This window comes from Neopsephotus bourkii, unplaced genomic scaffold (assembly GCF_033783945.1).
Source record: "Neopsephotus bourkii isolate Nb327-2 ecotype Australia unplaced genomic scaffold, CSIRO-AGI_Nbou_v1 NB_739, whole genome shotgun sequence".
Classification (NCBI taxonomy): Eukaryota; Metazoa; Chordata; class Aves; order Psittaciformes; family Psittacidae; genus Neopsephotus; species Neopsephotus bourkii.
Window position 1 is genome coordinate 812,008 of NW_026901237.1, and position 26,039 is coordinate 838,046.

General features: G+C 52.5%; 1 protein-coding gene across 4 annotated transcripts; it reads right to left on the bottom strand.

Moving 5' to 3' along the window:
• Window positions 1-2,535: 2,535 nt before the first annotated feature.
• IGF2BP2 (insulin like growth factor 2 mRNA binding protein 2) lies at window positions 2,536-25,647 on the bottom strand. Of its 4 annotated transcripts, XM_061354429.1 has the most exons (18): window positions 25,315-25,647; window positions 24,696-24,756; window positions 16,330-16,378; window positions 15,946-15,997; window positions 15,358-15,421; window positions 13,034-13,106; window positions 12,834-12,901; window positions 8,863-8,997; window positions 8,299-8,421; window positions 7,969-8,104; window positions 7,642-7,770; window positions 6,755-6,778; window positions 5,667-5,735; window positions 5,414-5,530; window positions 5,124-5,198; window positions 4,769-4,900; window positions 4,389-4,502; window positions 2,536-3,759 (listed from the first exon to the last, which is right to left on the bottom strand). In XM_061354429.1, the coding sequence occupies exons 1-18, from the start codon at window positions 25,502-25,504 to the stop codon at window positions 3,661-3,663; spliced, it is 1,710 nt and encodes a 569-aa protein (XP_061210413.1). In that variant the 5' UTR covers window positions 25,505-25,647; the 3' UTR covers window positions 2,536-3,660. The 4 variants fall into 4 exon arrangements, with proteins under 4 accessions (XP_061210413.1, XP_061210410.1, XP_061210409.1 ...); XM_061354426.1 differs by having other exon boundaries at window positions 6,755-6,775; window positions 12,834-13,106; XM_061354425.1 differs by having other exon boundaries at window positions 12,834-13,106.
• Between the last annotated feature and the right edge of the window lie 392 nt (window positions 25,648-26,039).

The window sequence follows — 26,039 nt, forward strand, 5'->3', positions numbered from 1 at the left end:
GGTAGTACAGGGGTGTCTCCATGCAGTATTGCAGCATACTGCTGTGGAAGTGGAATAAAATGTGCCAGCTCTGATGTTCTGGGCTATGGACATGTGTCCTGCTTGGTTCAGTGGTGTTGCTGGGAAAGGTTACTGTTTTATTGCCCCTCTGCCACAGGTACTGCTTGCATGTGTCTGCCAAAAGAAGAGCTTGTTTGAACTCTGTATTACAGTCAAACCAAGCTAGATGTCTTTAAACATGGGGTTTCTCTTTAGGTTGTATTTCAGAACTGGAGCAGGATTTTGGGTCTTTCGTTTACCATCACAGAGGAAAGATTGCCCCATACCTGGTTTGGAAGCCGCATGTTGGAATGATTGTATAAATAACTGTGTCAGGTTGTTTCTGTAATGGCATAGTTACAATAACGTAAGGTGATTCCTGACTGGTGATGAGCTATCTCCTGTCCTCAGCTCTCAGAGGGTGATTCTGGGGGCATCCCCTCTGTCACTGTGGGTGTGATCAGCCTTCACAGTGCTGCTCCTTGCCTGAAGATCTGCTCTCCTGGGAAAGCTGATAAGGTGGTTTATCTGTGTTGCAGGTCAGCAGCTGCATCAGCCTTTGCCTTCAAACGGGATTAGCTTCAGAGGAGAGTCTCTGAAGAGAGAACTGTTACAAGGGCAATCTGTCATGTTTTGTCCTTACACAAGGTGTTTTGTCTTCCCTGGATCCCTGAGGACTCAGGAAGATTTTAACACTTAACACTAGGACTATCCAAAAGCCTCTGTGTATGAGATAAGTGAGAAAACTGTACATGTACCAGTCAGTATACCCTCTGTCTACAAGGTCATCTTGTGGGCTCTGGCCCTTCAGCTGTGGCTTGGGTCCTTATGCCCCTACACTATGTGCTGAGACACCCTGTGGAAGGAAACAGCCTATTAGCTTCTCTGCTTTGGATGAACGGTTGTGTGCAGCATCTGGACCTTGGTTTTCATAGTCAATGACGTTATGGAGGTGATGAGCTTGTGCCTTCCCGTGCTGATGGGAAAACACATGTACTGAGTGAGTAATGCTGCATCCCCCAGCTGTTGCCCTGGAGGCAGGGGTGCTCGTCATCCAGCTTTACGCATTTCTGATGGTATCTGCCCTATGACGTGGTCCTTGCTCACACGTAGGACATGACAGGGCTCAGACACTGATTAGATCAGGCTCAGCCTTACAGCAACGGCAAGCATTGGTCTCAGGGCTGGACCACTGGACTTCACTGGTCCTGCAGTCAGTTCATTGCTGGCTGGGGATGAGGGGTTACAGCAAGAAAACTGATGCTCTTCTCCGTGATCATTTGTGTTGCAGGTGGGAAAGGGACTTGGTTTTGCTCCCTGTACCTTTCCAAAACATGGGCGGGACGTGATGTTTGGTACTCTCAGATGTTACACTCCGCCCTCCATAGGTACCACCACCTCCATGGCACTGCATCCTCACTGCCTGATGGGTGAGAGCAGAGAAGCACAGCTATGGAGGCCATGGGATGTTCCCTCGTGGCATCGATCACCACCCCATGTGATACCCAGATGCAAACCTCTCCCCTGCCACCGTTTCATACAAAGGACAACCAAACACTACTTTGGTCCTTTCCCCACTGGGTGATGCAGTCTTTTGGCTTTGCTAACTAACCACAGAGAGAGATACGGCCCTTGGTTTAGGCGCACGGAGAGGTGACTTCATGATGGCAACGTCTCCCCAGCAACTGGATAAAGCTATGCCTGGCAATGCCTGCAAACATCCCCTTCCCTCCCACCAAATCACCGAATCCCAGACTGGTTTGGGTTGGAAGGGACCTTAAAGCTCATCCAGTTGCAACCCCCTGCCATGGGCAGGGAGATCTTCCACTAGACCAGGTTGCTCCAAGCCCCGTCCAACCTGGCCTTGAACACTGCCAGGGATGGGGCAGCCACAGCTTCTCTGGCACCCTGTGCCAGTGCCTCAGCACCCTCATTGTAAGTAATTCCTTACCTAATACAAAGTTACCCTCTTTAAAACTTGTCTCTTGTCCTTGTAAAAAGCTCCTCTCCAGGTTTCTTGTTGGTACTGGAAGGCTGAGTATCTCCCCACCTCCCCATTCACCCCTTGGCTTAACTGTGACCAATGCAAACCACTTGAAATAAAACAACAGATAGCAAGCTCAGGCTCTCGTTAGCTGGATATATTTCTTTGTTGGTTTTGTTTGGTTGTGGTTGGGTTGCGTTTTCCACAGAATGCTTTGCAGTAGAGGGAAGGTGGTGGGGCAGCCTCTGGGGCCAGTGCCCACACGCTCACCTCAACACGCTGCTCCCATCCCACCCCATCCCTCCTCTCACCCACTGGGTTTCACTGCTTTCATGCGTTGGGGTTTTTCATTATTCTATACTTTATTTTTCCTTTTTTTTTTTTTTGTCTTTTTAAGCATTTCTCAAGCTTTCTCTGAAGGCATGGCCACTGGCTCTCAGCTAGCAGCAGGAGACTACCGAAGAGCATGGGATGGGATTCCTTCTCCCGCCTCGCAGCTGACTTGGTCAAGATCATTTTCCAACTCGGTTTTTATTAAAAAAATAGAAAAGATGCTCCAGCTATCAGTTTTACAAGGCATACAAAATCTCTAACAGGGAAACACAAGCGCAAGGTGCTGAGGTACGAAAACCTGAGGTAGTTTCTTGTGTGTGTGTGTGTGACGTGTGATGTGTGGGTCCTGGGGAGGTTGGGGCTGGTTTTGTTTCAAACACATTTGCTAGTTGTATCATTGGTTTTTCCAGCCCTGGACAACAACCTCTGGTAAAGCTGTTTTCCCCCTCCTCCCCTTTGCCCCTCGTCTCCCTGCACCAGTGATCTTTCCCCAGAGATATCTGCCCCAAGCAAGCAGGGCTAGTGCTGCCTATCCATGTCAGGGGATGTAATGAGCACAGCTGGGTTGGGCAGTGATGGACAGACAGACAGGAAGGGGATAGAAGGGATGCAAACCCCCATTTTGGACTCTGTGAAGCAAAGAGGATTGGGTGTGTGAAGGAGATTCCTCTTTTAGGAGACGGTATCCCTTCTGTTGGCTCATACAGGCACTGCTCGTCTCAAAGCCCTTAAGAAACTGCTTCTTAACACTCATTTTTTCCCCCTGCTGCTGGCAATCCTACATCTCTACTGTGCATCAGAGAACCAATGGACTAGCTCCTTTCCTTACAACTCTAAAAAAGCCTGCTCTTGCTAAAAACCAAACACCTCCCCCCTCGCCCCACTGTGAAATTAAAAAAAAAAAGAATTAAAAAATCCCCCAAATTATCTTACAAAACTTAAAAACCCCAATAAAATAGAATCAGTGTTAGTTTTGTTACTGATATATTAATTCTACACTCTATGAGCACTGCAGCCCCCCAGGCCTGGATGGAACGGGCAGCTTTTAGGACATTACAGATCTCTCTTTCTCTCTGCCTATGTTAGTCCAACTAAAGGGATAGCGTCAGGAGGTGATGGGCTCAGGGGGGAGGCTGTGGGATGAGAAGAGCCCTCTCAATACCCCTCCCTGTACCCTCGCAGCACCCCGGCTGCAGGCAGGGGAGGTTTGGGGGGGTTCTTTGGTTTGCTCCCCTGACCTGCTGGGGCTCCGCTGGCGGTGGGGTTACATTCATCAGGCGGTGCTGGCCGGTGCGGCGCGGGCCTCACTTGCTCTGCTGCGAGGCCGGGGCTCCCTGAGCAACGTGTTTGTGCTCCTGCTGCTTCACCTGCTGGACGATCTCCCTGATCTTGCGCTGTGCAGTCTGCCGGGGAGGGCAACAACAAGGGTCAGGGTGGGCACTGCTAGCGGTTGTGTCCCCACACACCCCCCCAGCACAACAGCACCTCACTGCTCAGCACCCTCTGAACTTTAATTACAGGACAAGCACATGTAATCCTTCATTACATAGGTGTAATGAAGGGTCACAGAATCACAGAATGGTTAGGGTTGGAAAGGACCTTAAGATCGAGTTCCAAGCCCCTGCCATGGGCAAGGATGCCTCACACTAGACCATGTCGCTTTAAGATGCCCTAAAGAAGGGGCCACTGTGCTCCCACCACACAGCTTCAGGGACTTAAATTCTGCTTCCTCTAGAGCCTGAGTTTTAGGATGCTGCTGTCCCACTCAAAGTATGTGCACCCAGGGGGGATGAGGGTATGTGTGGGAGCTCCCAGGTGGCACTGATGTTAAGGAGGAGCTGATTCATATGCTTGGTGTCTAAGCTAAATTGAGCCAATCTTTAATGCTAGCAAAGCTGGGGAGAGCTGCCAAAACACCTTTATGCATCCTGGGTGCACAGGACCCATGTGAAGCAGAGCAGTGGGATGCTCAGTGGCTTGCTTGATGGATTAAACAGGCTGGGAAGCTCAGAAAAGCCACAACAAAGCTTACCTGACTGGCAAAGAAATGCCCAATGATTTTAACGATGACCTCCTCGTTCTCATCTGGGGTTTGGTCTCGTGGCACAATGACTTCTGCACTAGTTAAGTTCTGCAGTTCATTCACCTGCAATAAACAAGAGCCACAGGTTTTGTTGCAGTAGAGCCTAAATCCTCCACTGCCAGCATCACCCCCCCAGTTCCAAACCAGCACACAGCACCAGGCTGAGGTTGATCTCACTTTGCCCCCTCATCCTAAGGAGAACCACCACCAGGAAGAGGGGCAGTGGTCAGGATGCTGCTCTGTGCCCCTGGGGCAGGCAGCGGCGGTGCGTGATGCCCAGCTCTGCAATCTCAGGACCCAGGGGGAGCATCCTTGCACCTCACACCTACCGTCTTGCCACCTTTGCCTATCACACGACCAGCAGCAAAGGAAGGCACCTTGATGTGGGCTTCAAGCTTCACCTCTTCTTTTGGGTTAAAGAAGTTTTCCTCTTTCAGCTTCCCAAATATCCGCCCCTGGGCCTGGAGAAGAGACATAAGGGAAGTAAAGCCTTGGAGGAGCAATCCTGGTAATGCCCACTGTGCCCTGAGGGCGATGATGGGCCCATGTCTGGCAGCATCAAAACCATGGTACTGAGCAAAGAGCAGCCAGTGGAGTAAAAACCCTGGCTGGCAGCATGGCAGCAACCAAAGGGATGCTCTCAATGTGTCCTCAGCTACAGCCCTTCCCCCGTAGTCAACGCACCTTGAACTGCGCCTCGGGTGGCCCTGTGATAATGACCATCCGCTCGCTGGCATCAGGACCTTCTGCTGGGGCAATCTGCAGAGAGATGGGGAAGAAGTGTGAGCGTGGCCCCACTCTGGCATGCAGGGGCATCCTCTCCCACCCAATAAGGGGTGATAACCAGGGTGTTGCAGGAATGGGTTTCTGCTAACTTAGGGAGCAAAACCCTCACCCAAGGCTTCCATTCGCTGCCCTCGGAAGGGGAAACTGAAGCAGGAAGCCTAGGACCAGCCCCACGGCACCCTGCTCACCTTGATGGAGGCACCGGCAAACCGTGCCAGCTGCTTGATGTGCTGCCCCTTCTTCCCAATGATGGCCCCCACCGCCTGCGTTGGGATGAACAAGTTCACAACCTCCTGCTCCGGCAGCTGATGAGAGCATGGAAGAGAAACACAGTCAGGGAACCAGCACACCAGGGGACCAGACGCCTGCCATGGCCATGTGCTCACCCTACCAAGGTGCCCCCATGCAAAGATCACAAGAAGGAGGTGATGGAGCACTTACAGGGTGCTGATGGGGAAAGGCACTGCCTGGGGGCGTTCCATACAGACCCGACAGGTATGCTGAGGAGCTCTACGGGGGGAGAGAAAATGAGGGTCACCGACACTCCCAATGTGCCAGCCCCTTCCTGTCCCCTCCCAGCCTGATGCAGAGCAGCATGCCACCACCGTGAGCCTGGCAGGGACATGGGGATAACCCTTCAGCCCCCAAAATCCCTCTTGGGGATCCCTCATGTGAGCTGCAGCCTGGGTCCTATGCCTGTGGCACAGCACCAGAAGGCTGAGAGATGGATGGGAGCCAAAACCACCTGTAACCACCATCAGTCCCCTGTGGAGAAGGTGGGGGTTTGGTGAGAACTGAGCAAAAGATCCAGTTTGGCTTTGATTGCCATCGCCATTTCCCTTCTCCATTTCGAAGGGAAGAAAAAGCAACTGCTGAAGAAGATGCTCTCCCAAGATGTGAGCGGGGTCAGGGGAAAGCAGTGGGTCTCTATGGCAAAAAGGAGTGCATATCAGCACCCCAACGCAACCCAGTCCAACTCCTCTTCCACTCGTCTCTGTCTCAAGCACCTCAGACATTTCTCCTGTCAGCATACCCCACTCTCTCCTGCTCTGGATTTGGGCAAGTACAATCAGATGCTACTTGCAAACCACTGTTACTCAGGTGGAGGGGATGCAGCTTCCCTGCCCACAGCAGACACTGCTCATGCTCCCAGCTCTTTACTCAAACCCACAGTGCTGCAGGTTTGTGCTCTTCCTTGCACCAAGCTCCCTGGGTCCACCATCTGCTTCTGGCCATGGGCTGCTCCCTGTCTCCTATACCAACACAACCTCTCCTACCCAGCCAGGATAAGCACTGTACCCCCCCAGCTCCCCCTCTTCACTGTGAGCCTCTTTCCTCATTCTCCTTCCCATCCTTCCTCACTCTTATCAGGTCTCTAGGGCCTCACAGCTGAAGCTACAGCCCCTGGCCCCAGGTCCTGCTGAGGACATGGGTCAGAAGTGACCACTCTTGAGGTGTGAAACAAACCGCAACCTCCAGGCCCATCACACACACATCACATTCGTCCTCCCCTCCAGCCTGGCACTCACCGTTCTCCTCCGACCACTCTGCTGCTGGCGTTGCCAGGAAAAGAAAACAGCACAAGTAAATTAACCCACGTGCAGCCAAAGCACCTCGCCACAAGGATTTAGAGAGACTGACAGAGACAGACCAGAGCCTGGTCACCCTCAGGGTGCTCTGCAGATGCTAATGGGCTGAGAATGGACCTTCTCCACCAGCATTATGGCCGGAATGTTTTCCTTACACTGGACTGTCCCTGCCTGCACGCAATCTCAGTGGTTCCCAAACACCTGCTTTGCCCCAGGTCTCGGCAGCCACAGCACTCCCAAGAAAAGAGGAAAACCTTTGCCCATGAAGTCAGGGGAAGATCAGTTCCCAGCAAGTACAATCCTTCAGGTGCTAGGGCTGGGATCAAAACTGACAGTGATGGTTCCCGTCCCCATTCACGCTGTGCTCCGCATGCCCTGTGGTGATGCTGGCAGGTTCTGGCGGCAACCGAGCCCACACCATCACAACCCATGTCTGGGTCTGGGGCCAGGACTCATGATCACCTACATGGCCTTTCCATGCTGGCATCATCACAGACTGCTGCCAGCTACCTTTAGAGAGTAGCTCCCTTGGGACATGGCCAGTCCCTAAACATGGATGAAACCAAGCTCAACACAACATGGGGATGCAGCTGATCTTCCCGGGGAGCTAAATCCAAGCAGGAATTCAGCTATGTTCATTCGCTCTCTCCTTCACTTTGCTGCTTCGACAAGTATCTTCCCCAAATGACCAAAAGTCAGAGCTCTTGTTCAAGGTGGCTCCTATAGCTACAGTGTCCACCCAAACCTAAGAGGTACACCAAGAAAGTCTAGAGACCACTCTGTCCCCAAGACCACATCCCCCGCACCCCAAACCCTGTCACACTTACTGCAAATGGGGGGTATGGGGCAGCTGCTGCAGCCCCTCGTGCCCCTGGATTAGATGGGAGCATTGACAGCCCAGTCGAGAAGATGCCCAAAGCATTAAGGTTCAGTCCTGGGATCAGGTTGGCTTGTTGCTGGGAAAGCGAAGACATGGAGAAATGTGTAAACAGCAGAGTGGGGTTCTGGGGATTCTCACCACATGGTGTGGACATGATGGATGAGGCCAACCCTTGCTATAACAGTCTGAATACCCCCCACCCTGGTCTTCCTCTGGCCACTTCAGCAGTGGCTCTGAAGTTGGGGCATTCCAGGCAGGAAGGCTGGGAGCTTACATTGACGGCCACCACATCGTTCTCATAGGCCTCTCGCAACTTCTTCATGATCTCCACTTCAGCCTTGGAGCACGCCTCGGTGCTGCCCTTCACCGTGATGGTCCGCTCGGGGTTGTAAATGGTCAGATCCTGCAAGCTACCCCACAGGTACATGTGGAGAAGAAGTGTGAGACAGCATGGGACCACAGGCCCTCTCCCTGCCCAATGCCACCATCCACCTGGGATGAGGAACGCCAGACCAGGATGGGGAATGTGCTCTCTTTTCTGGCTCCGGCACTGCCTGCACTGCGTTTGATGGAGGGGAATGGCCTGGTGTTCACCAGGACTTACGGGGAGATGGTGATCTTCGTGCCCGTATCCTGCTCAATCTTCTTGAGGTTGCGGCCCTCCTTGCCAATGAGCCGCCCCACCAGACTGTTGTGTGCTAGGATTTTCAAGGGAATCTCTTCTGCTCTAAAGTGGATCAAAACACAGTAAAATCTAAAGGTCCATCTGCCCAGGAAACCAAATCCCAGCAACAGGCACTAATGATATAGTGAAAGGAGCAGAAAAACCACCACTGTTTCCCACCACTGCATCTCCTCAGCTTCTACAGAACGGGAACTTAAGGACTTCCCAATGGCACATCTGTATTTCACAGGGGTCCCTCCACCAAGCTTGACCCATGCTCTTTGGACCCATTTGAGCTTCTGGTCTCTACAGCACTGTCAACCACAGTTGAAGTTACTAAGGTTTAAGTTATTAACTGACCCATGACTCTATCCTGACACTCCAAATGCCAGCAGTCCCTCACAGGGATGGGGGTGACAGAAGATGATTTCTGCTCTGTTCATGGCTGTATTTACCTTCCTTCCCCCTTCAACCTGCCCATTTTGCTGAGCCAGGGGCACTTACGATTTAGTTTCATCAGCTTCCTTCTGCATGATATCAAGGATCATGCGACATGCTTCTGAGCACCCCTCCGGAGTGGCATGGATGGTGATGGGCTTTTCAGCAGCGCCAGCATTCTCCTTCCGATGGATGTCAACCCTACAGTGAAACAACCAGCAGAGAGGAGCCCCCTGAGGTGCGTCTGGTGTCACATAAAGGGTTTTGAGAGCTCAGGAGCTGAGCTTGCTACTCACAGAAAAGCTCATTTCAACACTTGCACAAGCTCTGGGGTGCACCTGGGTCTCGCTGACATACATCTACCATCACCTGGTCCCATGCAAACCCAGGCAGCATTTTGCTTCAGTTGGTTTAGATCAGTTTTGAGCTACGTTCACCTTCATGACCCAAGGTGTGACTGGGAGCTGAGGGATGTCAGCCAATGGCGAAAGATGCATCAAGAGGGGGCAAGAACAAATCCTCAACTGGACAAAGCCCTGCGCAACCTGGCTCATCACCTTTGACGCCAGTCCCGCTTGGAGAAGGAGACCAAACCAGAGGTCTTCCTTCCAACCTCAGCCTCTCTCTGCACAACACCCAGGGCTGTCCGGCGGCTGCCACGACTGTTGCGTGTCATTTGGGACAGAGAGACGACTTACCCAGAGGCAGCGTGTGTCGCGACACGGAGGCCCACGGCAACAACGGCGCTTGTACTCACGCCCTTCCACAGGGGACCTGAAAGCTCTCCCTTGCACACCGGCAGGGACCGTGCTCTAGTGCCTCTGGTCCTCCCCTCAGCTCATGGCGGGGAGGAGGCACGCGCCTCCAGCTCGCTCCTCACCGCTCAACCGTACCTGGCAAAGGCCCTGAGAGAGAGGGAGAGAGGAAAGCAGAGTAGGAGACTCCTGCGTGTCAATGACGCGTCCTGAAGAGCAGGGGTAAGCGATCTTCCCATCTTCTCCATGAGTCCGCACGCTCTTCCCACTAGAAGATGATGCCGTGCAGCCATCCTGCCATCGGCCACCACCTTGGCATCCCTGTCACTGCTGCAGCCAGGGCTGGGCTGGCCCACATCTTCTGTGAAGGGGCAGTAGTGGCCGCTCAGTGAACGCCACCTGCACTCAGCTCCAACTTGGCACCCTCTGGCCACGTCTCTGGTTCCATAAGAGGTCCGAATCCTGACCGGAATCATTCATGGGTGCTGCTGTGCATGCAAGGTCAGTGGTTGTGGTGGAGAGTCACCCCTAACCAGTGCCACATTTGGAGGATGGAGGGTCGCGGTGGGATTGCACAGGTCAACTCTTCCAGGACCTTATGAACCAGCACGTAGGTAGCGGAGACGTGGCAAGATGAACCTTCCCTGACATAATGGAAGAGCCCACCCCACCAGCTTCAAAATGGACCCCAGGGTGGTTTCTTCTGGACACTGAAGAGGGAATGAAGACGAGTTGGATCCCCTTTGCAGGCTATATCTCTCCACATCTACAGCTTCAGTGAGAGCTGCTCAGGCAGAAGACTGGTCCTGCTTGGACCGTGCAAAAGGATGCTAGACACACCAGCACTGAGCCCTCCCTGCCCTTTGGTTATGTACACGGCACAATGACCCTGCTGCATGCTGTGCAGCACCTTTTAAGGCACTCCTGGCCGTGGACCTCCATCGGGTTGACTTGGAGGATTCACCCAGGGAGAATGCAAACACATCACAACGTGCCTCAAGAGGCGATGATGGTCCCATGCTCCAAAGTGGTGCCGCAGCATCATGTCAGGTTGATGCTTGATGTGAGGGGGAACCAATGAGGAATCCATGGCTACCCCAACAAACCCCACACACAGGCGTCAGGCAGCTTCTTGAGCCCATGAGCAGTTGAGGCTGGCGGAGACAGGGCTTGAACTGAGCATAGAAAGGCGAAGAGCCACAGATGGGCTGAATGGATGAAGTGACAGGTACACTAGAGAAGCCCGGGAAAGGGCCAGGTTTCTGGCTGACCTCCAACCTATCCCAAACCTGAATGTGCAGGCGCAAGCTCAATTCGCAGAGAGAAGGCGAGACGTCAGGAAGGGGCCAGTGCATTCAGGCATCTTCCACCCCAAAGAGCTGGACAGTGGAGGAGGGCTCTGGAATTCTCAGCACATCCCAGAGCTGCTGCTGCACAGCCCCATTCCAAGAGAAGGATGGAGAAAGGGACCCTCAACCCTTCACCACATCAGCAGACGTCTGGGACCCAAGGGTGCTGCAGGGACAGGAGACTGCAGAGACTGATAACAGAGATGGTGGGACAGGGCAGATTGCCCATGGTGAAGCACAAAACACCTCCAAGACCCCCTAAGGGGGAGGCCAGGAACTCTTCAGAGAGGTAGTTATGAGGCACAACCCTCTCAAGGTGGACAATGCTGTGTGCAAATAGTTATCCTGGCTCCATGGCTGCTTGGTAGCAATAGTCCTCTCCTCATCAAGTTACGAGGGCTGCAATCACTGTGGAAGGTCACTGGCTGGGCAGGCTCTTGGTCTGGGCTCCTCCTCAGCCTAGAAACAAGATGGTTCAACCTGGGAACAGTTTTGTTCCCTGGAGCTCAGAAGCACCTCTGGCCAGCACTGTGTGTGGAGTCGGGGTCCAAGTCCTGTGTGACCAGAGGAATCCAGGACCCAGCATCATTCTGATTAGGAGCAGGGGACGGGCAACAGGATGTCACCAGCACCATCACCTCCAGGATCATCTCCCACAACTGCTCAGGCCAGGGTCACGAGGTCCTCCTTGCCCAAGGCACACGGCCTCCTTGGGCAAGTCAGGCAGCCTGAGAGCACGGAGCACGGCCTTCCTCCATGGTACCAGATCTTCAGGGCAGGCACAGGGAACCCAAACCACAAGGAGGGACAGCTCAGCAGCATCTGGTTGTGAGAAACCAGCAGCCGGTGCCTCCACCTTCCTCGCCAGGCTCAAGGCTTGCAAAGGCCAACCTCCCAGTCCTGAATGGCACAGACTCATTGCTACCCACTGCTCATCACACCAGGGGACTCACCTGGAGAAGGAGAGCTTGCGGCCAACCAGAACCAGCTCACAGCTACTGGGTGGCCATGTTCTAGGGCTAGCCAGGCTCGAAGAGTTTCTCTCCCTATGCATACGGCCCCTTTCCGTACAAGCCTCTTCCTGCACACCCAGCACTGGGGTTCGGCCCACTTGGCTGCAGAGCAGCATATCCTCCTATCGCTTGGTCAAGCAGATGCACTATTACCAAACAATTTGCCTCTAAAAGCTTCTCTGAGAACTAGGATGCCCTGGAGGATGCTCTGGTACAGGAGTCCTATGTCCTGTGGGATCACCGGGTGCAGGATGATGAGCAGGGGAGAAGACAGCTTTGGGTTAAACACAAACAAATCTGGGCAGGAACAAACCATGCAGGAAAACCATGCAGAAAATCAGAGGTGAAATCAATGTGAACATCGACAAGAGAAACACGGAAAACCGTGGCAAGAAAGTCCCGTCCCCATCCCCTCACCCCCCCCCCCCATTGTTCTTCAACAATAAATATGTTAAGATTGCAAAAACAGGCTTCAGTTACAAAAAGCCCATCCTTCTCAAGGCAGAGCTCTCATGGTGCCCCTTTCCCCCCTACAACAGCTGTAACCCATACAAGGCAGGATGAGCAAATCCCAAGGGCAAAGACCATGGAGGCACTGACCGCTGCACCTAGAATTCCCCTTCAGCACTTCATCCCCAACCTTGCCATTTCTTCTTGAGGCCTCATCCCCAGTCGTTCTTGTGACTGGGCTTTAGAAACGCATTCCTGGCCTTTCTGAATGTGCATCTCCCTCCTGCCGCACCCAAACCACCCTGTCCAGCAGAAACAGTTTAGAACATGGGCTTTGCTACCATCCCATGAAGGCTGCATCCCAAGAAAACACCACTGGCCAGCACTCAACAGCCCCGAGCGCATGGAGGATCCATGCTGGGGACCTACAGAACCCTTTGGAAGGAAACAAAACCATTCGAGGTACTTACTTGGACTGGGTTTGCTTAGTAAGGTTCTTTATGGTCAAGCCCTCCTTTCCTATGATCGCACCAACAAACTGCGTGGGCACCAGCATCCGCAGTGGGAAATCGAGCTGTTTGGGCTGCGAGGAGCCCCCCGGGGAGGAGCCCTGCTCCCTGGAAGAGTGGCCCCCGCGGCGGGATCGCTGAGGGGGCGGAGGGGAGCTCACCTCTTCATCCGGGATGTAGGAAATCTTGAAGGAATAGTTCTCAAGCTGGTGATCGCTCAGCTTCTCAATTGCTCTGCAATGCAGGGAGGGTGGTGAGAGGCTCCAGTACCACCAGAACTTGTGAGCTGTGGTCCCTCCCCAGCCCTGCATCTTCCTCCCTCCCCAGTATAGAGAAGGTGGCCATGGGAAGCCAGACCCCCCCCCCATCGCACAGCATGGTGGGACAATGTCCCCTCCCATGTGGGTGATGCCAGGGCTGGCACACAATCTGTCACCCTGGCAGAGGTGGGATGCCAGCCTGGGGATCTGCCACCTCACCCGAGCAAAGCACTGGCTAGGAGCAATCACAGAACATGGAAATGGTCTCACGGGCTTTTCAGACACGGAAAAGGTGACAGAGGGGCTCTGAGCAAGAGCTGCTCCAAGAAGGATGTGGCACATGGTGCCCCTGTCTGGCTGTAGCTCCCTAGCTCAGTGAGGCTGGACTCCTCATCCCCTCCTTAGCAGTGCAATGCTCAGCCACACTGGAAGTCTGCACTGTGACCAGTGATGGCTTCAGTCATCCTTCTTTCTACCACATCTTGCTTCAGCTATTTAAAGGCAGGCGTGTGAATGCACCATTACAAGCAGCTCCTTTACCAGGCCTGAACTTCATATCCAGTGAAGACTTCTGCAGCTTCACCACCCTTTCCCAAGATCAGCACAGTGCCCCTGTCTGGTTACTCTGCTGAGCTCTTCCTTTCGCCTGTTCCTATCACACATGCTCTAAACCAAACACACGTTCCCCATGAACCACTCTGGCCTTTCCTCCTGTCACTTGTTTCTGCACCAAACTGCTGAGCACCACCTAAGACAGGTATCAGGATGCAACAGATCACAGCACCTTCTCTAACCCTGAAGTCTCTTACCCCAAAGCACTGAGCCCTGCTGTGCTGGTGAGTATGGCCACCCCAAGAGGCACAAGGAGGACTCTCCCCCGGCCTTATGGACCAGCACATCATTCTCCCCATCTCTGTCCTCACAAGTCCAGCCTCGTGATGGGAAGTTTCTGGAACATCCATCAGCAAATGGACTCTGGCAAAGGCTCTTCCTTGAATGGGGTTTGCCTGGTCTTGGTCATACATAAAACTACGCTGGCCACTAAGTCTGAGATACGTTCACTACTTACTTGTAGCAACTTGGAGCTTGTCTGTAGCACAGGGTTAAAGTCTCTAGAAGCCTTTAATAAGTGTTTTGCTTGAAACAGCCCTTGTGCTTCTGACACCCCCCCTAATTTGTGTTGTATTTCCTCTCTGGCTATAATAAACCTTTAAGCCTGTCTTCACCCAGCCCTGCTGCACAGCTCTGTTAGGTTCTTTCGTCCTTTTAAAGCTTTTCTTCATGGGTGGCTTTTCTTTACAACTCCTCTGCACAACATCCAGGTGATTTACCCTCTGCTGCTCTCCCTCCCCTGCAGAAACTGGCCAAGGACCCCTTGGCTCCATCTCACCTCCTCTAACCAGTCATTCATCCATCCAAAGGCCCTCTTTTGTCCAGGCAGAACTTTCTGACAGCCCGTTTCTCTTGACTCCAGGAAGGCGACAGTCTCTGTATATTTGGTCTCCAACTTGACTCTTCCCCCACTGGTGATGGTACTTACATTTCCCATCACAGCAGTGTTTCTTCACCATCTCTCCCACCTCCTTCAACAGGTTCCACCTCTTCAGCAGCTCAGGCTGGGTGGTCAGACTGGTCATTAATCCAGTGCATTCCCAGTTCAGGTCTGGACTTCCAGCCTGGGAAGAGGGCTCCTTGACAAACTGCCTCTCTGACCTCACCCTCTGCTTTCTAGAGCGCTTCACTCCCTAAAGATAAGAACACTGTGACCCTGCAGAAGTCCTTTTAGGAAGGACAGTGTCCAAAGGTAACTGTAAGGTGGCACATCTGGGAGCCCCTTAAGAGAACAGGAGAAGGAACAGAGGAAGAGGGGACAACACAAGGGCTGAGGGCTCCACGCTGGTGCCTGTGATGTACGATGGGGCACCAGGAGAAACCGCATCTCCCATGCTAGGGGAGAAGGCAGAAGACTGCACAGCAGTGGGACAAAGAGAAGACTGCTTGCAAAAGGCACGTAAGATGACACAGCTTAAGGTAAACCCAATATCTGGCTGCTGTATCTCAAGAAGATACACTGACAGCCCTTAAGGCACTTGAACCTTACACTGGTAAAGCTTAGAAACAACCGAAGGAGGCTTAGAGAGAAGACAAGAAGCAGCCTGTAAGATACCTGGGATTTGCTGGGGGAAGTTCAGGTCATGTGAAAATATGGGTAAAACCCCACTTACACTTTTGCTTCTTCTTTACTTGCGTATGTTACGTTGACAACGGCCGTTTCTGTGTCTGTGTTGACTGTGGAAAAGCAAGAGAAGGAATGTTAGAGATGCCCTGGAGGGGGGGACACCAGTGGGGACGGTGGGAGGGCAATGCCTGTCCTGTGAGGACGGCCCTAGCCACCACACGCGTGCATTTATACACCAGGACATTTCCTCAGCACAAGGACTGGGCTGGGCTGGCGAAGGACCAGAAGGCGCCAAGGCCTGATCCCACCACGCTTGCTGAGGAGGATGCATGGTTGGATGTCACTGATCCACCAGCAGACCCCAAACACCACTCAGCTTGGTTTTGCTTGCAGAGGAAACTGGGTTTCTAATTAGTGACCAAGAAAAGCACTGGGGATGGAGGTCTGATGGCCTTTGCCATCCCCCACCACTGGACAGACAGCCCCACCTCCATCAGCAGGACTTGTGTCCACACGGAAAACCATTTTAGCCAATGACTAGGTTTCACCCCACTGGGTTTTCTCTGGCACAGGAAGAGCTGGGGAGCAGTGCTGGGAGTTTTGCACAGATGAGGACCATGCTGGACCATCTTACCTTGCTCTACATTCTCCACTGTCCCATACTGAGCTAACAGGCCATCCAGCACCTAGAGGAGAGAGCAGCACACAAAGCAGGTGAGACAGACAGGAGAGGCTGCGAGATGGGCAGGAAATAGGAAGGGCAAGAGCCTGCTTCACATACAGACACCCTCCAAAGAGGACCTGCACCCCATTATCCCCATGATGCCCTACTGCTCAAAGATGCCCCACAATCCAGTGGGCGACAGAGCCCAGTTCAACTCCACCTCCCTCCTGGGGTTACTGGGAAGGTAAAGGGTGGCCCATGTGCAGAGCACACGCTCCTGCAGCACAACTTGCGCTGCTTGGCACAACTGATGGAGGAGGAAACAGGATGCTTTTAGGATCGTCTGTTTCTTACCTCCCACTGCAGGTGGGGTGGGATGTTTCGGATCTGGATCTTCCTGCTCCTGCAAAGACAAAGCCCTGGGTTAGGGGGATGTGGTGTGCAGGGATGCTGCAGCAGGAGAGCAAAGGCTTCCTGGAAATCAGACGGCAGCTGGGGAGAACTCACCAAAGCATCCCGCTTCCACACACTGAGTTGGAGCAGCTTGTGCCTGGGGAAAGCCATTTCTCCCAGCCTTGGCCTGGTCACCACCCGTTAGGGCTGAAGCTGTCTCGGGAATGCTCCCTCCTCATGCTGGCTGTCAGGTTTCCAAGGAAACCTCCTGAAATGAGCCTCTGCAGAGCCACGGCCGCACAGGCACGGCTGGGATGCGTGTACACTCTGACCATGCTGCACTGGGCTTGTTGGCTAGGTGGTGACAGGACCCGAGACTCACCAAGGCCAGCACTGCTGTCCCTTGAGGGGGGTCTCCACAATGCATCCTGCTGATGTTCACAGCTTCCCAGGAACAGGGGCCTGCTCTCTATGGGGAAACCTAAATACATATCCCCTTGGAGATGGCCAAGGCACCCAGCCTTGCCCGGCTGCTCTTTTCCACTCACATGACTGTGCTCCCTACCTGCAGCATGGATGCACAGGATGCATTGCAAAGGCTTCCCAAGACATTAACAGCCACCAAACGCCACCCCAGCCTGGCTGCAAGAAGATGTGCTTGGGCAGTGAAGAGTTCTGAGACACCCAAGTCCATGGAGGATCCAGCCAAGCCATGAACTCATCCTCTGCCCACCCAGGCCAACATTCATAATCCTGCTTGTTGTCAGTCAGCTCCAACCAAAGCAGAGTCCTGTGTTCTCACCTTATCCAGACTCCGAGCAAGAAAGGGACAGCAGGGAGAAGGCAACTCCTGAGATGTGCACTGTGAGGGCAAGACAAAATCCACAGTTTGTCCCATAAGGATGACCGTGGCCAAGCAGAGCAGCTGAAATCTACCAAGGAGCCTTGTATCTCGTGATGCTGCTTAACCAGGTATGGTCAGCAGTGCAGCCAGCACCGGACTACAAACCCTACACTCTCATTCAACCGAGGAGGTGTGCTCACTCAGCAGACCCCTAGATGGGTTTCATGGACAGCTTCCTCAGGCTGGATCCTCCTCCAGGATCCTGAGCATGGCCATCCTTGCTGAGCAGTCACCTCCCCACTACAGCCATAACCCTGCCTGGCTCACGACCTGCCACCACACCACACATCTCTGCAGGGGTGGCTCTGCGCCTCCAATCACTGCAAAACAGTGGGGAAGCCAGAGACAGAGAAGATGGTGATCTCCTGCAGTGTTACCAAACTTCTGCCATAGACTACTTGTGTCTTCAGCTGACACCAGGGATTTCAAGGTTAGGCATGCAGCTGTAAGATCCTTGCAAGGCAACGAGCAAGATTCATCCCATCCTATCCAACACCACCCCATCTCCAAACAATTCCACACCAGCAAGGAGGCAGTAAGGAGGATTTCACCTAAGGGGGACCATGGCAATGACGATCCTACGCTATTCACCAACAGCCTAAGCCTTTCTTCTGCCTGTCTGTGTCACCCACCCCTGATGCCACACCGCCGCTCCCAGCACCAATGCTTTGCAGGGCCCACTCCAGAAAATGGGACACATTTCATTTTTAAAGTCCACCAACATTTCCCAGAGGGGCTATGTCAGGACCCCCAGGTCCAGTCCTGGAGCTGCTTAGCTCCCAGGGATACCACTCCTGCCTGCTCCAAGAGACGCATCCAGCTCTCAAGCCAACCAGCAGCATGCTGTGAGACCTGTTTGCCTGAGCAAATCCCAGCCCAAGTGGGCTCCATGCTACTTGCCACCTCCAAGACACCCAGAGAGAAGGACCACAGCAAGGTGCCATGTAACCCAACTTCACAGTGTGACACTACAGCATATTCTCATTTCCAATGTCCATCTGAGCTGATGCAGAGCATCTTAAAGATGTCCAAATGGTGCTCAAAGCTTCACGCTTACCACCTGGTAGGTCTCCCAGCAGCTCATTATCATCACTCAGCATTTAAAATCAGGCTATTGCTCCTAGTAGGCATATTTTTTATAGCTCTAGTAATTCTCCACCTGGCTGAAGCGGTGCTGGACCACACATGGTCATCACTCAATAGAGTGACAGAAGTGTACCTGGGGCCATGATTCCCAGGGCTGGGGCATGGACCACACGCGGTCCTCAACAGGCACAGCATCCTCCTTCAACACCACTTCCAAAAGGACTTTGGGACAGAAACTCCCTTTAACGTTCCTTGCTGCTCCCAAAACCTGGGAGACAGGGGATTGATTTCAGCAGAACACGCACAATGCCCAGCGCAGGATCTTGTGACGAAGGCAGCAGCCACGTTCCACCCAACCTGTTTTGCAGCAGGCAAGTAGGCATTAAAATAAAGTAATAAATCAGAATAACCAGTAACTACAGGCACGTTTTGTAGAAACATTCCTCATTGTGTGGTGTAACTACCTCTGCTGTACTGAGCTACCCACAGATAACCACAAGAGCTGTATCCTTCTGTACCACCTTCCTGCTCTTCCCTACAGCCCAGGACAAAAGGCCCAGAGCATCAGCTTCAAGTGCTCAGTAAACCAGATTTACACAGCATCACCTGCTTTTCTGCCCTTCTAAATTCAACAAAAAGTAGTCCTGCTGGCTAGCAGCTATTCTGGCTTGAGGAGGTAACATCTCATCCATCCCAGAGCTGGGGTTCGGGTACCACATGTCAGCTGGCACCACACACAGTATGAAGCAGCCCGTTCTCAGAGCAAGTGAGGCTGTAAGCTGGGTTCATGAAATAATGCACATCAGAGCTGTCCTAGGTTTCATGCATCCATTAGACCAAAATCAGGACGCCAACACTGCAACCCTGCAGGGAAAGGGTATGAAAACCCCATGGCTACCATGTCGATAATCACCAGCCAGCGCCCATCACGCCATGTGCCGGGTATCTGTACTTGCTGAAATCAAGTAATACAACACAAGATGCCTTAAAGCTCACAGTTTACTCCCCAGGATCAAGTGGACTGGGGCTTGCTGGGCACACCTCTCCCTTTTCCAGCAGCCTAGGTAAGCAGCAGCACTCTCACAGCTTCACAACAACCTTTCCCATAGCTCCCAGAGAAATAACAGGTAACAACCACTAACACGGACACAGAAGAAAGCTGAGACAAAGCTGTGAAATGAAAACAAGCCACCAGACCCTGCCCAGCCTCCATGAACCTCCCTGTGTCTACTCATCCTCCCCCTGCCCACTGGGCTGCAGGTCCAGGGACCACCCAATGTCACCAGCATCCCCTGGTCTCTTGCTCCAGTGGGGGTTTCACCTTCCGTGAGCATTTGGAAACCACAAACTCAATTTCACTGAGCTGGCTTAAACATAAGCCCTTGCAATGGTATGTAAGGGGTGGATTCACCACTCTTTGCCCTAAAAAATGAGGACTTTTTTTCTAGTCAAGCTTTGCAATATCTTAATATAATAAAGGCATAAAGGGATTTTATCACCTTCCACCTCAGATCAGTACCGAGGGCAGAGAAAACACTGTCTGCCAGCTCCTGCTTTCAATAAAAATCAGTTTTCAACAGAACTGGGGGAAAAAAGCACAGAGGGGGAAGAAACACGCTGGAAATCAACCGTGTCCCCTGCAGCCCTGACTGCTTTATGAAATACTTGTTACAAGCAAGAAAACATCTACAAAATATACGATGCTCATCATCAGGCAGGGACTAAACCCAGTCCCACCTGCATTTTTCAGAGCCAGAGCCTGAGGCAGGGACATTCCCATAACCAGGCAGGGAAGACGGTGCCTGTTGGGTCTGTGTCTATTGAAAATTATATGTATTTTTTGTGTCTATTGGGGTCATCCTCGACAAGTTTTGCTCTTGTCCAACCCAATCCAGCAGTGGATCTTAATGAGCAACGGCTCTGTCAGCGCCGGGCGGGATAAGCATTAAAGAGCTGCCCCAGTTTCAACCAGTTGCCAAGAGCATCACGGATGTGTCTGCTCCAGTTCCCCTCCCAGGCCAGGGGCTTTGCCTTGACGCTCTTAAGGAATTAAAACCCATGCATGTTAAAGCCCTGTCCTCTTCCGCAGGACGAAAACCTGCCGAGGGATGGAGCCGGAGGGGGGACAGCAAGGACAGCATGTGATTGATACATCCCCATAGCTGGGGATGTAGTAACAATAGGGATGAATAGGAAATAAGGTCCCATCTGTCACAGCCTGTCAAGATTAAGGGGCAGGGGGGAAGAGGAGAGGGGGAAGAAAGACAAGGAAAAGAAAATATGAAGAGGGGGTGGGGAAGGGGAGGGAAGCCAACCCCCTGCATCGCCATTCAGCACTGGGAGGATGCCCAGTGGGGCAAAAGGTCAAGTTCACACCACCGGAGGAACTACAAACTGACAAAAAATAACAGCTAAATAAAGATAAATATTCATTCTTATTTTCCTTTCAGCTTTGGTCACTCCACAATGCTTTCTAACCCAGGTAGGCTCCACAGTGGTACCAAGTAGCATCCTGGCAAGCTACAGCTTGGCCTCAATCACCCCTTGCATCCTCCACACCTATGCACCATCCTGCATCCTGATGCCACCTCACTCCCATCCCCACATCCCAGCAGGCAGCACAACACCAAGCAAAAAGGCAGCTAAAGGAAGATAAAACAACTCGGGTGCCACCAGCTCCCAGTTTATCCACACCTGAAAACAGATAAAACAAAACAAGGGACAGCATCACACCTGGCTATAACAAGCGCTGGAGTCCAACTAGGAAAGGATCACCTACAAAGGATTTCTCTTGGCCAGATCCATAGGGAACAGCATTCAAGACCTATGGGAAACCTGCTGTGCATGCAGCAGGCAGCAGGAGGGAGTTTCCACATTCCCTATGCAACCGGCATCTCCCTGACAACATCATATTTGTGTATTTTATATATAAATGTATATATACTGAAAGCATCTTTTTAAATATACACAATACATAAAAATGTATATTTAAATTATCTTTTAAATATACAGAAATACATATGAAAAAGTAACTCATGTATATAAAGTGTCTGCTATATAGTATTTATTTACAGTATATTTTATTTATATATTAAAGGTACTAAATACTTTATGCATAAAGTATATTTATATATTTTATACATAAAGATTTATTTATACATTAAAATGTACTAAGTAAATACCAACACGTATTTTACATTTATATAAATTAATAAGTATTAGGTACTAAATAAAGGTACTAAATACTTTAAATACTAACACACATTATTAATTTATAGACGTATAAAAGACGTTAAAAGACATTAAATATATATATATACTTAAAAGTCAGACTAGGACTAAGAGCAGTGCTACTTTTAGCACTCTGAATTCCATTTTCAACCAGGCACAACCCAACATACACCATTACACACAAAAACCCCCAGCAAGTTTAATTCCCTTGGCAAAGCAAAGCAAAGCAAACCCTCCCCATACTGTGACTGGAGGGAACCCCTCTTCCTGCTCTTTAGGTTTCTCTAAATTTATTTGGTTTTATTTAAAACCAGTAGTATTTTTTAAATGAAAGAGATTACAACTGGAGAGCCAAGGGAGTATTTTCACTGCTCCTCGAGTGGAGTTTACAGACACTCGAATAGGTGCTGGTGGCTTTTGCTGGCAAAGCAACTGGTTTGAACAAGGATTTCCTCTCCCCTGATTAAGCATCTCATTGATGACAAGCAATTAATAGTAAGGAAAGAAGCAACGGGCTGCCCATGGGAGACAAAGGGCTTGCCCACTGATTCCGAGCCTTAATGTCACCAGCATTTTGGGTTTAAAAACAAGGGGGTGAGGAAAACATAAGTATATAAATAAATAAATGAAGCCAAAACACACAGGAAACGACAACTGAATTGATGCTTGAGAGGAAAATTATTTAAGGATAATTCCTTTTGAAAAAGGAGAAAATCCTGTAGATCCCATAAAATCACGTAAATCAAAAAACAACACACCACAACAGCCCACCATAAAATCAAAGCTGCTTGGGCAGGCATTTTCAGATTTATCCAATTCTTGTATAAAAGTCAGCTTTGGGGTGGCTGTGTTGAACTTTTCATATTACACAACCAATCCTTATGATTTTTACACCCTTTCTTTCCCACTAACAGGAGTGTCAAAGATCTCAGAGATGTCCAACCTATGTTTAAATGGAAAGATATTGATGCTTCCCTCGCTGCCATGCTCCAGATACAAAACCCTCTCAAAGTGGGATTGCATCGCCCTTTTTTAAGAAAATAAAAGTATTCTCTGCTCCTGATGAATTTAAAAATCACTTGGAAAATTAATTTAAAATTTTTAAACCTTGATAAAAATAAAAAAAAAGGAAAAGGGTGATCTTCTTCTTTAATTCTCCAAGGCACAACACAGCATATACAGGGAAAAAAGAAAGCACAACAATCGAGACACTGTTGGATCCTTCCTATAGGAGCCCAAACCATTTGCATGGCAGCAGCAGGGCTGAGTTTTAACTCGTGAGAGGCAGGGCGGGCAGGATTCCTGCTCCTTCCCACCGCCGTGCCTTCAGAGAAACAGAAACAAACCCCACTGCCAACAACTCCTGGCAACACCTCGAGGAAATCCCGTCCCCTACCTTACAGCGGCGCGATGCAGGAGCCCGTTTCTCATCAAACCCTATTTATAAGCACATAAACACGTTGGTGAAATAGACCTACGTTAGGTTTGCTCATACAAATAAAGCACTCGGGGTGAATGCAGGGAAACACTGGGCATCAGCACCTTCTGGCTCCCATCCCTCTGATGCAGAAATACTGGGGCACAAGGGCCAAGAGGGGCTTGCATTCCCCAAACCCAATTACAACACAACCTCATCTAAGTAACTGGGGGAATTTACCACCTGATTCCCAAGCCTTGCTCCCCGAAATCCCAGCGCCTCTTTGGGACTCGATTTCACCTGCAAAACCTGGATTTCCCACAAATTTAAAGGGGGGGGGCATGACGACAGGACTAAAATATGACCACGTGAGGCTCTGTTCCCTGCCAGAAATCACATTATAAAACCAAAATCTATAACCTAGTCAGGCGCAGTCACAGCCCACCTACCTGGATATATTAATATAAACTGGATATATTAATATAAAGCAGAATGTATTCTATTTAGCTGGGGGGAAAAAAGAAACAATAAAATATATCAGCTTAAATTAGATCTCAATAACCCTGGGAAACTTGGGAGCCGATCTGGGATACAAAGCTTGGACACAGCTGAAAACAGATCGATGCAAAATAAACCAGCATTTATTTCTCAGCTGCTTAAGTGTCCTTTTTTGCTTTTAAAACTCAGAAGGAAAAGTAGCAGCACCCCAGCCTGATGGGAGTATTTAGGTAAAGAATTCCTTGTTTACCTCCCCTTCATACACGGTAAAGGTCAAGTCCCGGGTCCATGCCATCTTCCCGAACTCCCAATTTCTGGCTTCATCACTCTTAAAAAGTCACTGGCAGACCAGCCTTGGGCTGCTGCAGAGATTTAGCTTAGAAATACTACAGCCAGGGTTTCTTTATTCCTTTTGCTTGTTTCTGAGGATGTTTTAAGGTAAGGGAGTGTGTGTGATCCCTGCCGGCGAAGAAATCCCACTCCGGCACACGTGATGCTGGGCACGAGTTGTTCCCCCCCCCCCAAGCCTCAATTACACAACAGCATTTCTCCCCCCTCCCCGCCCCGTTATTCCAAAATTAATATTCCAACATCAATCACAGCCAAACCTCCACGCCAAACAGCAGTGAATTATCCAGCGGGACCATCCCATGGGGTGGCTTTTTCCCAGCGCATGGACCTTTTATCCCGAGATATGTCGGGGAGAACATAAACCCTTGCGACGAGGCCGCTACGCAACACGGTCCCGGGCTTTATTTCCTCTCTCAAAGGAGCGCGTCGGTGCTCCCCTACACCTGATTAAAATCAGAGGGCGCGCTTCGACGCAACAGATCGACGCGTCGAGTTTTGGGATCGCCCGGTGGTTATCCACAGGGAAAGAGGGGGTTTGGGAAGAGCGAGCTGCTGAATCGCTTGTTCAAAACAACACCCTCCGGCAGCGCTGACAGCCCCGCTGCTGGGCACGGCTTCAACGGTGCCAACCCCAGCACACCCCGCCGGCCCCCCCAAGGAGAAAGGGCTTCTCCCGACCCCGGGCGAGCGATCCCTTCCCCCGCCTTCGTTTTCAGGACTGAAAGTAAAACCCGGCGGGGCTCCCGCCTCTTCTTCCCCACCTTTTTCCCCTCAACTCCCGGAGCTTCCCCCCCCGCCCCGCTCCCCGGTAGGATGGAGGGGTGACGGCGAGTGTTTTACCTGAGCTTTTTGGGCACGGAATAATCCACTTCCATCACTTTGCCGTGCAGCTCCACTTTCCCTGCGGAGACAGCGGGGCGCTCAGCATCACCCCGGGGCAGAACCAGCCGTAACCCTGCCGCCCCCCCATCCAGCCCTCCATCCAGCCCTCATCGCTGCCCTCGGCCCCTTCGCCGCCCTGGCCCGCCTGCCCCCGCCCTGCCGGGGCTCTGCCTGCGCCTCCCCGGCCGCCGCCGCCGGCCCCCAGCCGCCCCTTCGGCCGCCCTTTGCTCCGCGCCCCCGGTGAGTTGGAGCAGGGCACCTCGTAAAATGGTCCCCGAGAGGCAGCGGGTGCCGGGGGGGGGCCGGGCCGGGGGGGTCCGCGCGCGGCCGCCGCTTAATAAAATCGAAGAAAAAAATCAGCGAAAAATACCCCGAGGTTGGGAAGAGCCGGGGCGGCCGCGGGAAGGGCTGGGAGCGGGGGGTGGGAACCGGCGGGGATGCCCGTGGAAGGGGGGTCATGGGGATGGGGGAGCTCCGGTGGGAGACGGCGGGGAGCCCCGGGGGTGCGGCGGGCGGGGAGCCGGCGGGATGCCGCGGGTGGGGGGGGAGATAAAAGGGGACACAGCGCTTGGCTCACCCGAGAGGGTCTCGATAGCGCGGATGGCCCAGTTTTGGTCCGGGTAATCCACGAAGGCGTAGCCGGACTTGATGAGGACCTGACCGGCCAGGGGCAGCTTCCTCTCCCCGAAAAGCTGCTTGAGGTCGTCGGCGGTGGCGGCGGGGCTGAGGTTGCCGATGTACAGCTTGTTCATCCTCCGTCGCTTCATGGGGAGCCCTCCCCGGCTCCTCGGCGGCCGGTCGAGACTCGGGGACGGGAGGGTTCCGGCTCTGCGCCACCCGCCCTGCCCCAGCCCCAGCCCCAGCCCCGCAGGAGCCTGCAGGAGCAGCGGGCGGAGCCGAGCCGAGCCGAGCCCAGCCCGCCGCCGCCCCCGCCCGCCGCACCAACGGGGCGCTCGGCCCCGGGGCCGCCCCGTCGGGTCGGGGCTCGAGAGTACGTTGGAGCCGCCGGACCCCGCCGTGGGGCCGCGGAGGGGGGAAGGAGGGGCGGGGGGGCACCTGTGGAACCTGAGTCGCAGCAGGGAGGGGGTGCCCAGCGCGGGCATAAGCGGCTTCCAGTGGGGGTCTGCGGAGCCCCGGAGCAGGGTCTCAGCCATTTCATACAGTCCCAGACTGGTTTGGGTTGGAAGGGACCTTAAGGCTCATCCAGTTCCAACCCCCTGCCATAGGCAGGGACACCTTCCACTAGACCAGGGTGCTCCAAGCCCCATCCAACCTGGCCTTGAACACTGCCAGGGATGGGGC

Excerpts from the sequence above, each read along its gene's own strand:
- IGF2BP2 (XM_061354425.1), bottom strand. The coding sequence starts at position 25,504 with ATGAAGCGACGGAGGATGAACAAGCTGTACATCGGCAACCTCAGCCCC. Across the intron at positions 15,998-16,329 it reads CACCCCACCTGCAGTGGGAG|GTGCTGGATGGCCTGTTAGC; the intron begins GTAAGAAACAGA and ends TCTCTCCTCTAG. Across the intron at positions 5,736-6,754 it reads AGAGTGGTCGGAGGAGAACG|AGCTCCTCAGCATACCTGTC; the intron begins GTGAGTGCCAGG and ends CTCCCCCCGTAG.